Here is a 15,180-nt window from a genome sequence, read left to right on the forward strand (position 1 = left end):
GAGTGCAGGAAATGATTCAATAGTGATAAATGCATCAGGTTAGGAAAGCTCCTTTGTCTCCAGTTCAAGTAGCTTTTGTCCCATGTTCCAAACTGGCCCTTGACATTATTGGACCGCTCAACCTCAAAAGTTTAAGTTAACGTTTTGTGTTAGTTCTCATCGATTAGCACTCATGATGGGTTGTCATGAAGTGTGTACACCAAATAGACACTAAGAAAGGTTCTAACTTTTCTATAATTACCTAAGCAGTGCAAAAAACAAACATGTTGCCATAAATATCTCCTTTCTGCTTGTCACTATACAGCAAGAAAAACAATGCAGAAGAAAGAAAAGCAACATTTAGTTATGTTCCCTAAACAGTTGCTTAAATTATGCATGCTTCATGACCTGACCTGCCTTTCCCTTTGGTTACTGGAAGCAGGCATTGTCACGTCAGAACTCAACTTCAATACATTAATTACAGCTGAGTTATGAATGCATTTTTTTTTTTATAACAGACAGGGTGCATCATCTGTTGCCTATTATAAAGAAATTAGAGGCAGATTTTATACAAGGATTGCGGAATACCATGTATTACATAGAATTACAATAATACTGCATCAACAACACGGTCGTGCAACTACACTGAAAGGAAAGTATAGTAGGTGAAAACAATAGTTGGGTTAAGTAGATGATGTCATGGTAAAACAAGAGTAAAATACTTACCATGGCAATGTTGTGGCAGATGATGTACTGTATTCAGTAAAACTGTAGGTCAATATCACTGACCTCGAAAGAGTGTCATGCAACCTGTCACAGAAAAATAAAATGTAATGGTATAAAAGTGTGGAGGGAACATACCCTGACTCCACGCAAACAGAGAAACTCTAGAGGGATTGTTAAAGAAAAAAACAATCTGAAAATATACAGGTAGGATCTGCAGATACATACGGGGAAGGGGGCACTAAAGTGTTAAAAACGCACACATGCTGGACTTCAAATTCCATTCAATAAATCCAGATTAAAAAAAAAAAAAGGAAGACCAAACTGATAAAAAGGGTCAGAGGGCTAAATCCTAGACCCTTCACCCGGGAACACTGGGTTTGGTCAAATTCTATCGACCGTCACCTGTAGGCGTAAGGGGGTTAACCTAAGCCATGGCTAAAGGCTAGGCCCTGAGCGAACAATGGAGCTTGGGCAAAGTGTAGGGCCTGTTTGAAAACTGACTACCCCCAAATTTATCCAAGGTGCCACAGGTACACTCATTCATTCCTACAGTACAGAATAGCATATTGTACAGTGAGGGGTTTAATATAGTACTTGATTTGGGGTTAAAAAGTTGCGGGTAGGTCTCTGATATCCTCCCCCATTTGGCTAATACTTTTTTTAATGAAAATACTTTGTATTACTTTTTGCACCATTGAAGATATGAAACAGCATGATAAACAAAGGAACAGCGTCTGCATAAACATTGAGTCAATATTACAATCAAAGTCGAATAAGCATGGAGAGATCAGGAAAAGAGGAAAGAAGAGAAAATAAGAAGAGAAAGAAAATAAGTAGTAAGGAAAAGTAAAATGAAAACGTAGAGGCAGAATCGGCTTCAGCCAAATCATATACCCTTCATCTTTGAATGGGTACATCTGAATATAACAGAGTACAGCTAACTTCTCAAGTGAATGAACGTGAGTAAGCTAAACACCGGTCACCTTTAGGTTGTATTATTCAGCGAGTATTTAATCAATTAGGATGGAGTGAGCATCACAGTATTGTTGTAGTGTGAATACGTGGGAGAATTGCTACTCTAGGGTAGTTTAGTGTAGAGAAAAGTACTATCGAGAGAGCCCCACATAGGTCTATTGGGAGAACGCCAAGGTGCGAGTTGTAAGATGTCTGCTCCTCTAAGGAACGAAAGCCATTCTCGCCATATATGGAAGGATACAACACTAGTATTCTTCCAATTAGAGAGAATAACTGTGAGAAGTTGGCCTGATATATGATGTCACTAGTTCTAGTGTACACCTTGTATCAGTCCAAACAACCCTTATGGTAATTGGTTGTAAAGTCAACCTTATAGACCAGCTATCCTAGTGGTAGCATGGACAAGAGCAGTCTTAGGCTAAACTCTGTATGGCATGTGAAGCCAGCTGTTATACCATTTGCAACCCCTTGAAGACCAAATGAAAGGACACCACAACAGATATATTATAAAAATAGAATGTATTTATTCTAGTCAAAATACCCTCAGCACTCGTTATGAGATTCGAGGTAAGTACAACACAGTCTTATTTAAGCATACATAAGTCACACAGGTAAGTAATACAGTTAGGCCCTAGGGGCCACGCAAACCATATACTAAGTAAGTGGTATAAGAACCACTGTCACGAACACAGGATAGGCCTAGGCCTAGGGAATCGCTGGGGCTACACTATCCTATCAGGTGCTAGGCAGTGGGAGGCTCACGGGATTCAGGTGCAGAGTGGAAACACTCACGCGTAATGCGTTAAAGTCGATAGAAAAGTAGTATTTAGAAATTAAGAGTTTTAGGACACTTCGGAAGGAACTAGGAGTTAGAGACTTGGAAACTAGACACTTGGATAGTCAATACCCTTGTGAGCACCGGAGTACTCAAGTTACCTAGCCCACGGGCTGCGGATGCATAGGTGTGAACTTGCGTCGGGTTTCATCGTCGACTCCTATGGGTGCCTGAAGAAAAGATGCTGACAGGCAGTCAATGAAGAGTGTCCGGTGGATTCCAAGGATGGAATCAAGAAGGAGGATACCTGCAAGCAGAGGGGACAGAGTCTAGGTCACCAGCCAGGAGCCAGGAAGGAACCAGGTGATGTCGTGAAGATGCAGGTGAAGAGGTGAAGCTTGTCGCAGCAGCCACGGGTACCAGGAGACGTCGAGGACGACCAGAACCAGGAGGCGAGCTGTCCCACGAGGGCTCTTCCTGTCGGCGGCATCGATGTCGAGTTGGGACACAACAAGCCTTGGCAAGCGCAACCCACGCAGGATGAAGGATTCACTTCTGTTGCAGGCCAGGAAGGCCTGAGGTGCTTCTCTTTCACAGGGAAGCAAGGGCCAGTCTGGAGGAGCCAAACCAGCGGTGGAAAGTCAAGGGTTCGTCGTCACTGGGGTTACTAGCCAACGGGCAAGCAAACGGACAGACGCGTCGAGCAGGAAAATGCAGAAGGGCCCCACGCAGAACTCGTGGAGTGTGGAGGGCTGATCTTCGGTGCAGATGGTGCTCGGGGTTGGGGCTTCTCAATTCCCAGAGCACAACTTCGAGGATGCCTCAGCAAGTAGCCAATTTTCCCAGGTAGCCGGTCCCACGTCTCTCGTCGCCTCCACGGATCTCAGCTTTGCTGTGGATGTGGATCAGGGTCGGTGAAGTCTGGAAGTCAAGGCGCTGGTCCGGCTCTGCAGTCGGTTCCTCGTTGAACTTTGGGCAAAGCAAACGGCAGGTCGCTTGATGGTGCCTGTTTGCCACTCCTTGGCCACAAGGGAGATTCTTCAGTCTTCCTCCGTAGTCGAATGTCGAAGGTCCAGAGTTTCTGTTCAAGTTTCAGTTATCAGGATAATCCAAAGTCCTAGGGACTCAGCTCCCACTCTTATACTAATCTGGGGGGCTGGGTTACCTGCTAGGTCCCTCCTATGGGTGGGACCAGGGAGGGGGGTGGTTACACCCCCTTCCCTTTGTCCAGTTTCGCGCCAGGACTGGGGCTGGAGTGCCCCAGCACCGGCTTGAACTGGACTATGCATGGGACACCTTGTGTGCCCCAGGCAATGTCTTGTTTCATTCATCCCTCCCTGCCCCAATACACTAAGGCCTGTCTAGGGTGGTGCTAGCACCTCCCAAGGCAGGAAACCTATTGTCCAAGCCTCCCTCGCTGGAAGGACTCCCAGCAGCAGGAGGTCAGACTTGTGTCTGTGGCAGCAGCATCCATTTTGTGATGCTGGGGCTCTGGTTAACTTTAACCGGGTAGTAGGTCTTCAACATGTCTCCTCCCTCTAGAAGGGAGGAATACTATCCTCATCGCCAGAAATGGTGTGGGGGTAGTATTCCAAAGTGTTAGACACCTTACACAACATGTTTTGATAAAGCCAAACCATAGTTACCATAACCGCGAGGATTATAAGGCACTTTAAGAGTATATGGTAGGCGATATCATAGAACAGCTATAAGGACATGGATCCGAAAGCTGCAGACAGGCTCAGCTCATGCTAGAGCACCATCTCACATGTTACCAAGCACTCTGCCTTCAGGATTGTTAAGGCCTGCCATAGGAGTGGCTGATAGGTTACCCATGTGTCTATATATAAGGTAGGTATAGGAATACTACACCTAAGCAAGGGGTGGTTACACGACCTTGCCCCAGCTGAGTGATCAGCCAGTTGTGTCATAATGGAAGGCAAGCCAGGGGTGGCATAATACATACTGCAGCCCCTGGTAGGCCTAGGGTACACCTATGCCCTGGGTACCTAGGGTACACTGTACAGGGCCCTAGAAGGTGATCCTTACCAATTGGGTTATGTACCTAAAGTACATAGTATGAATTTAGAGAGAGAACAGCTGGGCTGTGGGTCTGATTAGCAGGCCCACAGCCACATCTAAGTCGAAAACCAGTGAAGCAAAAGCAAAAAGTGGGGGTGAACATAGAAAGCAGACTCTACTCTCCTACAATAACCTTACAGGCTAATGATGGCATTAGGTCTAAGAGGTTTTTATCTGTGTACCTAGATAGCCGTGGACCAGGCTGTCCAAGAATTGCATAAGAAATGTCAGGTGTGGGGGTAATACCCAGTGTATTTTTAATGAAGTCAAAGATATTCTTCCAGAACGTTTGTAGTGTAGCGCAATGGAAGAGCATGTGTGCTAGGTCTCCGTTATCTTCCTCGCAGTTCCAACACTTAGGGTCTTGTCTTAGTTTGAGTTTGTATAGTTTTTCAGGGATCCAAAAGGTTCTATGGATGAGCATGAATTTAGTCTGGGATAACATTGGTGTTATTTTATCCATAAATGTGGATTTGTAAATGTTATTCCATTCAAAACTAAAGTAACGTTTGTGTTTTTTTGTCACCCATTTGGTGTGCTTTGCTGTGGTCCTGGTCTGCTCTGGTCGCTGCTGTCGGGACTCTCTGTCCCAGAACCCATGACTGCTAAACTATACCACAGGATACCAACAGCCAGACGAGGAAAGACTCTGATGCGGTCTCAAATCTCATTGACACGGAGTTCATCTGTGTGGTTTGTATGGCCTGCCAGCTGGGGGATCCCCGTGCAGTAACCACTCAGAGGAGTTGGCGCGCCAGTAGCATAGCTGGTTTGGGCTTTTCAGACCTCAGAGGTCCCCATGCCAACAGGCGGAGCCGTGGCACGCCTCTGCTAGAAGTGCCATTGGGATGTGGATGTGATGGTCATAGCCATACAGATGACTTAGCGCGCGAACCCTGCTCTCCGGGTGATTAGGTCTCTCGAGCCCCCAGTTTGCCGTCTGGAGTGATGTGTTTCTAAGCTGCTGAGTGGTTGTTATGTAATGAGATTCGGAGACTTCTTTAAGCTGAGAACTTGACGTTTATTCCAATTTCTTCAAGCACCCACAACCAGACGCTCCCGCTGCGCACCAGGACTCCAGACTACTGACTTAACGTTGTCAGAACCCTGGAACGCATCGAGTAGCGTCCGATCACGGAACATCATTCAAACAATACATCAACCTCGTGACACATCCTCGCGCCAGAGTGCAGCGTGAGGATGAAGCACAACATACTATAACTTCTCCCTCTTCACAAGGAAGAAAAGCAACAACTTAAGGAGATAAGGACAAATAAAAATGTAACAAGAAATAATGCAGGAAGTAAAACAAGAAAAATGCAATAACATGAAATGACGTATCAAATCATGAGAACACGTAATCATTCAATTTGGCAGGTAATTTTCTATTGCGAATGCCTAATTCTGGTGGTAAAGAATAGGTGTCAGCATTAACCACATCAGTGTCAGAAGTGGATGGACCAGACAAGTTGGAACGTGTACCTAAAGTACATGATGTGGAATGTGTAATTGGGATGCAGGATGTGGAAGAACTTGCAAATTCAGATGTTGGGGTTTTTAACCAAAAAGACCAGTCACAATTTTCAAACTCCTTTTTGGTTAAATTAAGTAAGGAGCGAGCCTGTGAGACAGAAAGATGTACTAAAGATCTTTTGTTCCACCATCCTTTGAAACCAAGTAAGGCTGAACCTCTGCTGAAACCGATGACCTGTACTGGAGGGGAAAATTTCGACAAACCCTTGGTTACTTTTTTAGGATTTTTGATGAGAACCCAATCGCCAATTTTTAATTCAAGTAAATACATTTTTTTTTTTTAGAATCAAACACCGACTTCATCAGATCTTGTTTTTTTAAAACTTTGGAAGCCAATTCATGATTTCCAACACTCCTCTTGTTGTTCTTACTAAGTAACCAATTGGGACATAAACTGGTGTGAGCAGTCCTGTTCCTTAATAGTGAAAACGGAGAAACACCTGTGGTGCAATGTGGAGAAATGTTATAAGACCCCAATTTAGCCTCAAGAAAATCTTGTACATCTCGATGAGAAGAAATGGCCGCTTGAATGGCATCTTTAACTAATCTCTTTGCTCTTTCTACTAAACCATCCGAAGTCGGTGAATATAGAGCAACTTTAAAATGTTTAACATCTCGTTCAGCCAAAAATGAACAAAATTTCTCAGAAATGAAATGAGTGCCATTGTCTGTAACCATGACGGAAGGTGAACCTTCTACTAAAAATATTTTTAACAGCATTAGTGGAATTGGCTGAATCACAGAACATATGGTAAACCCACTTGGAATGATAGTCAATCAGCAAAATGAGATATCTTAGGTCATGGGGAAGAACATCATAAGGACCAGAGAAGTCTAGCCCGACTTTCTCCCAAGGTTTATCGGGAAAAGGAACAGGATGTAAGGGCGTGTTCATGACTTTCCACTTTTTGTCAGATAACAGACACTCAGGGCACAAGTCAATGTGAAACTTGACCTGAGATTCAAGAGATGGCCACCAATAGTGAGACTTAATAAGTTGTGAAGTCTTTGAAATTCCAAGATGACCATGGTGTGCAAATTGAATAATATCATTTCTGAGACTGGAGGGAGGTACAAAGGAATCATGTCTCATTACTAAACCATTAACCAAAGATAATTCTGATGCAACCATGGCAAATGCTCTCAACTCATTAGAAAGTTTCCTATTTGACGGCAAACCATTGACAATATATTCAGTTACTAATTTCAAATTTTCATCCTGATTATGAGCTTCAAACCACGACTGTTCAGAAATGCAGGGGCATAATTTGGTTGCATCAAGAGCAGCAACAACACATTCAATGTCCTCAATAGCCTCAACTTCAGAAGGATCCTGAAACGCCATGCGCGAAAGGCAATCCGCCCTGAAATGTGTTTAATAGAAAAATGAAATTCATGTAACTTGGACAGAAGTCTGACCAATCTGGCTGAGGCTTTTCCAAGCCCATCACCATTGAGCAATTGCGTGAGTGGTTTATGATCCGTGAATAGATCAAACTCTCGTCCCCAAATGCAATTTTTGAATTTATCGATAGCCCAAACGCATGCGAGTGACTCGCGTTCAATGGTGCTATAATGTGTTGAGCATTCTGGACGAAAAAGCTATGGTGTGCTCCTTTCCTGATACCCATTGACCCAAGACAGCCCCCAAACCTGTGAGACTGGCATCAACCATTATGAAACATCTAGAGGAGTCATGAAAGGGATGTAGAGCCGGCGCTTCAATTATGAGTTTTTTGACTTGATCAAATGGAGACGCAATTTCTTCAGACCAGTCAAACTTGGAGCCTTTTCGTAAAAGGGCACGTAATGGCTCAACTGTTTGAGCATATCCTTTGACAAAACGGGCATAGTATTCTGCTACGCCCAAGAAGGATCGAAGTGAATCTTTGTCTTTTGGAGGGGTAGCATGACTGATGGCTTTGATAAGAGATACTTTGGGTTTAATACCTTCCGGGGACAAGGTATGACCCAAATAATCCAACGATTGTGTGCCAAATTTACACTTGTCAGCTCTGATAGTCATACCCGCCTCATCTAATTTGGATAAGACTGAAGATAACTTTGACAAATGTGATTCCCATCTATCTGAAAAGACCAAAATGTCATCTTGGTAGGCCTGGACTCCGGGCATGTTCTGAAAACTGTTGTCCATGATCTTTTGAAAAACACTGGCCGCGGAGGCCAGGCCAAAAGGAAGTTTGAGGTACTTGAAAACCCCAAAATGTGTGATAAACGTGGTGAATTCTTGTGAATCCTTCGTTACTGGTACCTGATGGTAGGCTGAGCGCAAGTCAATGATTGAAAATTTTTTTGTTCCCCCAACTTGGCAAGAAGTTCATGAATTTTGGGGAGAGGGTGGCGGTCAATCAAAATGTTCTTATTTAATGTGCGCAAGTCCGCACATAACCTGACCTCTCCAGATTTTTTCCGGACGATAACAATGGGAGAAACCCACTCCGACGAGTCAGAAGGGGCAATAACGCCATCATTACAAAGGGAATTAAGAATTGACTTGAGTTCATCCTTCGCACTAAGGGGGACAGGACGCACCTTGTGAACGACAGGTTGAACTTGTGGCTTGAGTCTGATTTGGTGTTGAAAACCTTTAACAGTTCCCAACTTATCTGAAAATAGATTGGGAAATTTATCCAAAATTTTTCTAATGTCAGAAGTGTGGGTAGTGAGACTTAAACAGTCAGTTGTGGGATGTGGAGCATTTCTAAGACCAGCGGGCGAATAACTTTGTGGGGGTTCACCAAGGGCGATTGGGTTTTCGGAACCTGGAATTAAATAAAGACCCATTTTTGCGAGATCTTGCCACCCAATGAGGTTGCGTCCTTTGACTGCAATATATACTTTTGTGAAAATGGACCTTCCTAAACATTCTAACCTAGAATTAAAGTAGCCCAGCATGTCAATGTCAAACTCTCCAAATGCTTTTGGATTGACGTCCGTTTGAAATAAGGATACTGATCCTTGCCATTTTTCTAAAAATATAACATCTGACAATATAGTAATTGGGGACCCAGAATCAGCCATGATAGAAATCTCTATGTCACCAAAGAATGACGTACCTAAAGGACCTTTTACAAAATGTGGGGTAGAAATAGAGTTACACTCAATTGAAACATCCATATCCTGGAAATTATCTATACAATCATTAACAGTTCCTGAGTATTCAATGCTATTGATACCAGTAGGTCTTTTAGCAGATCTACATGAAGTCTGAAAATGACCTATTTTCTTACATAATACACATCTCTTTCCAATGGCGGGACACATGGGATTATTTCCCAGGTGTGATTTAGATCCACATCTATAACAAACAGTATTAGTTTTCCTAAACACTTGTTTAACCCGTTCCCTGCTCATGACGGAACCACTCCGTCATGAGCCACGGGCGCCGTGTGCTCATGACGGAGTGGTTCCGTCATGCTGCGGCCGTTGGTGGCCGCTCCGCCCACGTGGCACTGATTCCCCGCCTGTGCGGGCGATCAATGCAAGTAGGCGGAGTCATGACGGAACCACGCCGTCATGAGCACAGCTCGCCCGTGACTCATGACGGCGTGGTTCCGTCATGAGCATGGCGGCGCCGCGCTGACCCCAAACCCCCCCAGCGCCGTGGCGGAATTCGTGCCACGGCGAAGGGGTTAAAAGGTTTGTTAGCGCTAACAGCATTAATTGAATTGGTAACATCTTGAATTGGCGTTTTAAAAGAGCTGGAAGATTGATCATTTTGAAGAACTTTGGAAGTAGTAATAGACCTCTCAATACTCTTGGCGATGTCTATAGTTTCTTGAAGTGTAGGTTTCCTACAACTCAATAAGCGTTCTTGAATTTTCCTTGAGTGGCAAGCAAAGACAAATTGATCACGTATGTAAATGTCTGGATTTGCTTCAAATTCGCAAGTTGAAGCTAACACTCTCAATTGTGCAATATATTCTTCAACTGTCTCATCTTCACGTTGTTTTCTCCTAAAGAAATTGTGTCTTTCTAGCATTATGTTTGGCTGTTCATCATAATGATTTGCGAGACGAGATAATGCCTCATTATAAGAATTCCAATGATCTGCATCACCAGCCTCTCCAGACGGAGTTGGAAATTTGGGTAAATTCTCAAATACATGTTGTGCTGCAACACCTAGGCAACCATACAAAATTGCAACTTTGCGTACAGGAGAAAACTTGACAGCATCGACAGCAACAATATGGTTTTCAAATGCCTTTACCCACTGACGCCATGGAATGCCTGGTTTTCCAGGATTCTGTAAAATGGGAGGAGGTTGCGCAAACTGTTGTGAAGACGCCATGGAAGAAAGACAAAGTATTGTATATCTTTAACCTTAAAAAGTTAACACCGCATTAAAATTCGAAAATAACACTTTTTATGAATGCCAACGCAGTAAAATGTGAGACTAAACAAATAAATAAGTGTAAATTGTTGATGAATATTGATCCAGAAATATGAAAGGTGCAGGCTTAAAAATAAAATTAAGGTGAAAGGTGTGCCTGTCACCGTTAGATTGTACAAACTGAATAGTGTGTCCTGGTAAGAATTCCTTTAAAATCTAATGTTTAAGGTGTGCCTGTCACCGCAGAAGAATGCAGGCTAGATCCTACCTTCATAGAGGTGCGAAGGAACGAAGTCGCGCATAAATGCGTGTCTTCCTGCTCCGGTGGAAATGTGTACCCATGTTGCTAAGTGACTGGGAGTATTCAAAATGGCCGCTCGACGCTTGCGTGGTGATGTTCCCTCGACGCTCCAATCCGTGTAGCGATGTGTGGTCCCGTGGTTATGACAACCAGCAAAGGGCAGCTGACGTCATCGTGAGATCCGCGAAAGGCCAAATCAGCACAGATCGGCGAAGGGGAGGAGTCGAACCCAAATTCAAGTCGAGGGTAGGAACTCGAGGAAGCGGGATGAGGCCAGCAAGGCAGGAGCGAGAGTAAATCAGGAGGTGGCGAAGTGAGTACAGCTTGGCTGGTGGGTGCTAGGGTGGATTCTTCGTCCGCTCGTTTCCAATGTTATGTAATGAGATTCGGAGACTTCTTTAAGCTGAGAACTTGACGTTTATTCCAATTTCTTCAAGCTCCCACAACCAGACGCTCCCGCTGCGCACCTGGACTCCAGACAACTGACTTAACGTTGTCAGAACCCTGGAGCGCATCGAGTAGCGTCCGATCACGGAACATCATTCAAACAATACATCAACCTCGTGAGACATCCTCGCGCCAGAGTGCAACGCGAGGATGAAGCACAACACACTATAGTGGTCTTTACTGGTCTTAATTGTACGTCCGTGCCTTGGAGGGGCGCTCTGAGTGCCGCGTTTCTCTTTCAGGTTACAGATGTTTAGGCTTGTGGCTCCCTGGGCTGGGGGTCCACATCCTAGAGACTGCTCCTCTATTATACTCATTACACTAAGATTGCACCCAAAGCTTTTCCTTTTGCCTCTTCCAGCTTTTGCCCACAAGGGGGTCGTTGTAATCGGCAAATGCAAAGCAACGGACACCTTACCTGGGAAAAAGTATAAAATTCCAGGTATACCCCAACTGCTACTTCCACCAGGCCTCAAACCACAACACTTGAGTAAATAAACATACTAACTGAAGAAGTTGAATCACTCCTGGGAAGGGACAAAGCCAATGGTCCTACCTTAAGCAAAGCACCTGACAAAGTCGCCCCCATATTCTCCAGGAAAAAGAAGCTCCCCAGTTTTAAATCAAATTCAAACTACCCATTTCGCCCCAATTTCTGCTGCACTGTTGGTTGCCCCCACTATTCCTGATACTGCCATCTCTGGAAAGGCCCTGTGTCATTGTCTTCTTTGTTTTTGTGCTCCAAAAGATATTCGACTTTTGTGACATCTTTATCAAGCACCAACTTAGATAAGGGCCATGCGAAGAAGCGAGGTGCCCCTGATACAACTACCAAGTCTGCTGCAGCTCCAGAAGTGGCATCAATCGATGAGGAGGTGGACATTGTTAGTATTGTTACTCTGGTTAAGAGGCTACAAGCTGAGATTTTTTATGTGAGATCACGATTGGCTATAGTCCGAAAAAAGGGAATTGAAATCCCCTCCAAATCCATCCAGAAGCAAACTGTCCCGACGTACATTACATCCCACATACTCGGCATTAATTAGACGAGTGAATGATAGTGTCACACATTGCCCTGAGACATGGCCTACCTACCACCCCATACCCGACCCACACATTGCCAGATAAATGCTCAAGTTCTCTTCTTTTGTCCCAGACAAGCCACGGGTGGTCGTGGGTGATTCTAAATACCTAGCCATGACTGCGGGTGAGCCGATAAAAGATGGCTTTCGCTCACAGGGACACACTAATGTGGTAGTGGGGGGCTCAGGCTGGAAACCCTACATGACAAAGGTCCCCAAATTGGCTCCGGGGGGTGCAAGAGGATGAAGAGTCCTTAATTAATAAGTGCATATACCAAATTTGATCTGTGTCTAACTGTTACTTTACAATTCGACTAAACATCCTGCACACTCGGGGCGTGGCCGGCCAGCACCCAAGATGGCTGCCATGGAGTAGAGCTCCGATAGCCACCCGTCTACATTCCCCCACATCCATTTAAATATCCGATTTAGCCCGGAAAACTTATTGGTCCCTAACTCCCTGCTGACCACCAGTGCGACAAGGTTTGGATGGCCTGAGCCGAGATATCGCTGCCTGCACTGTGCTGCGCTGAGAGGTGGAGGAAGCCCCGGCGGCGACCGCGCTGGGCGTCACCTAGCTCCACCTCGATCAGTGGAAGGAAGGCCTGCTGCCTCGGAGCGCGCTCTCTTCGTGCGGCTCCGCTCATCTTCATCGGAATTACTGCTGTTCCTCCTGCTGGGTCACTGTGAGAGTCCTGAGGCGGTCCCAGGAGGATCCTTTCTGCCAGCCGGTAAGCCTATGCAACTGGTGCTCTCCTGATTACGCTGCAGGCCGCTGCAGACGCGACTGGGAAAAGCAGCATCTCCCTCCCCCCACCTTATCCTTCCTAGCAAAGCATCTGCTCTTTGGGACTCACAGCCCGTTTCTACCCTCCGAGGGCCTGAACCTGAATCACTGACTGGTTTCCCTCCCCCACAGTCAGCATCACGCATTGGGGCAGCCCGGTCGGCGCAGGAGCGCTGGCTTACAGTTCGAAAGTAATGTTCAACGCAAGGGCCCCTTTTGTCAAGATCTGGGGCATCAACAACGTTGGTTTTATCTGTGCGGCGCGAAAGGTTGATGATTGTCATGGGCACTGAGGTTTCTGCTGGCGGCCTATTATAAATAGACTTGCGGTCTACATTGCAAAGTGTTGGCACGATCTAAGGCGCAGTAAGGGACCCCACCAATAAGAATTGGCCTTGCTTCTGGTGTCATCAGCTGTGGTGTTCTACCGCAAGTGCAAGCAAGCGGGGCACTGGCTATTCATACTTTCTCCTGTTTTTTTTTTAACGCGCTTCCATGCCTGCAGCCTATATAGCCCAAGTGCCGTGAAAGCTGTTTGCAGGCGACGACTCTGCCACCATGTCCACCGCAAAAGGGTCCAAGCAGACAAACCTGCTAAAATTGGCAAATTTTGCTCACTCCAAGACTGACGCCACGGAGGAGAAAATTGAAGTGCATGAAACACAGCAACAGGTGGAAGACGGGGCCCCAACCCTTGTGGATGTCATGAAAGCCATACAGGGGGTCCGCTCAGCGTTGGAACACAAAATCAACACGGTGACAACCGAGGTCACCCTCATGCATGCCGACCTCCGCAATTTGTGAGAAAGGGTCAAAGCAACCGAAGACTCAGTGTCATCGCTCCAAAAATCCATGAAAACATTAGAGACGATGGTCAGACGGCACCAGGCGCAAACTTCGGACCTGGAGGCAAAATTTGAAGACTACGAGGGGCGCGCACGCAGAAATAATGTGCGCATTTTGGGGCTTCCCGAAAGAGCCTAAGGACAAACGACGGGCCTCTTTATCGAGGACTTGATACAGAACCATTTGAAACCTCAGACCCTGTCACAATATTTCTCAGTTGAACGCGCCTATAGAGTGCCTGGCGGTTCCCCGAAACCGGGTGCCCCCCAACGTCCCATCTTAGCAAGAATATTCAACTTCTGTGACAGAGAGATTATCCTTCAAACGGCGTGGGCTGCCCCCCCCTCTCAAGTTTTTGAATTTGACGATCATTTTCTTTCCAGACTTCACACTGAAGGTGCAAAGGCTTCGTAGATCCTTTCTGGAAGTGAAGCGGGCACTCCGTGATAAGAACTTGAAATATGCTATGCTTTTTCCAGACAAGCTACAAGTGCCAGCAGAGGGGCGGTCCTGATTTTTTCAGACCCCGGAGGATACCTGGGACTGGCTTGAGAGATGGAGATCCCCTGGCGCTCAGAAACATGACTCTCCTAGCCGTTTGCAGAGGCAAGATAGTCACCAAGAACGAACCGATCGTGACGATGACGTTTAACCACCTATAACAGCCGCGCTAAGTGGCTGACTTGCTGACCCTTAATGAACAGCGGAGTGGCATCATGTGCCGGAGGGGCGATGAGTGCCGACTGGCCCGTATGAAGTCTGGGTGAATACACCATATGAAAGTCTGAACTTATGTTTGCGTTACTAAAAATGTATAACTTGTGGTGACGGGCCAGAAGAGACTAGGTCACAGGGCCTAGTTTACGTTGCTGTGGTGAGAGCTGGGATTATTCATAGATACTTTATATATTATACAACAGAATTTTTTTATTGTTTGCAACGTGTTATATTACAGGCTCGTATAGTTGAGATTATGGGGGAAACCGGGCTCTCTAGTTGGGGGAGCTCCGGCTGTGTAGCGTTCCCCTTTACACAGTATACTAGTTCAGGGTACACAGGCGCTCTTCAGAATTTGGGGGGTGGGCAGTTCTACGTCCACGTTGCAGGGAGGCAGGGTGGGGGGCATTCGGGGTGTTTTAAGGGGTATAGTTGGAGATTCAGTTTGTTTTTCTGGTGCAGCCATGCATGCAGTGCTTTTCCTGACATATTGAGGACGGACAATGATGCAGTGGATAGTTCACCACAGATCCAGTTCAGAGTGTCTCAAATGTGGCTGTTGGGTGGGGATGGCGC

General features: G+C 45.7%; 1 protein-coding gene across 2 annotated transcripts in view; it reads right to left on the reverse strand.

Moving 5' to 3' along the window:
• MTERF4 (mitochondrial transcription termination factor 4) overlaps window positions 1-15,180 on the reverse strand; it is a 178,389-nt gene that overhangs the window by 94,785 nt on the left and 68,424 nt on the right. Inside the window, exon 2 of one of the 2 annotated variants that reach the window (XM_085634138.1) lies at window positions 706-789. The exons of the other annotated variant lie outside the window; for it this stretch is intronic. Within the exon in view, the coding sequence (XP_085490264.1) occupies window positions 706-708 (3 nt within the window). The 5' untranslated portion in view covers window positions 709-789. The remainder of the gene's footprint in view (window positions 1-705; window positions 790-15,180) is intronic. 2 annotated transcript variants of the gene reach the window in all.

This window comes from Triturus cristatus, chromosome 11, assembly GCF_964204655.1.
Source record: "Triturus cristatus chromosome 11, aTriCri1.1, whole genome shotgun sequence".
NCBI lineage: Eukaryota > Metazoa > Chordata > Amphibia > Caudata > Salamandridae > Triturus > Triturus cristatus.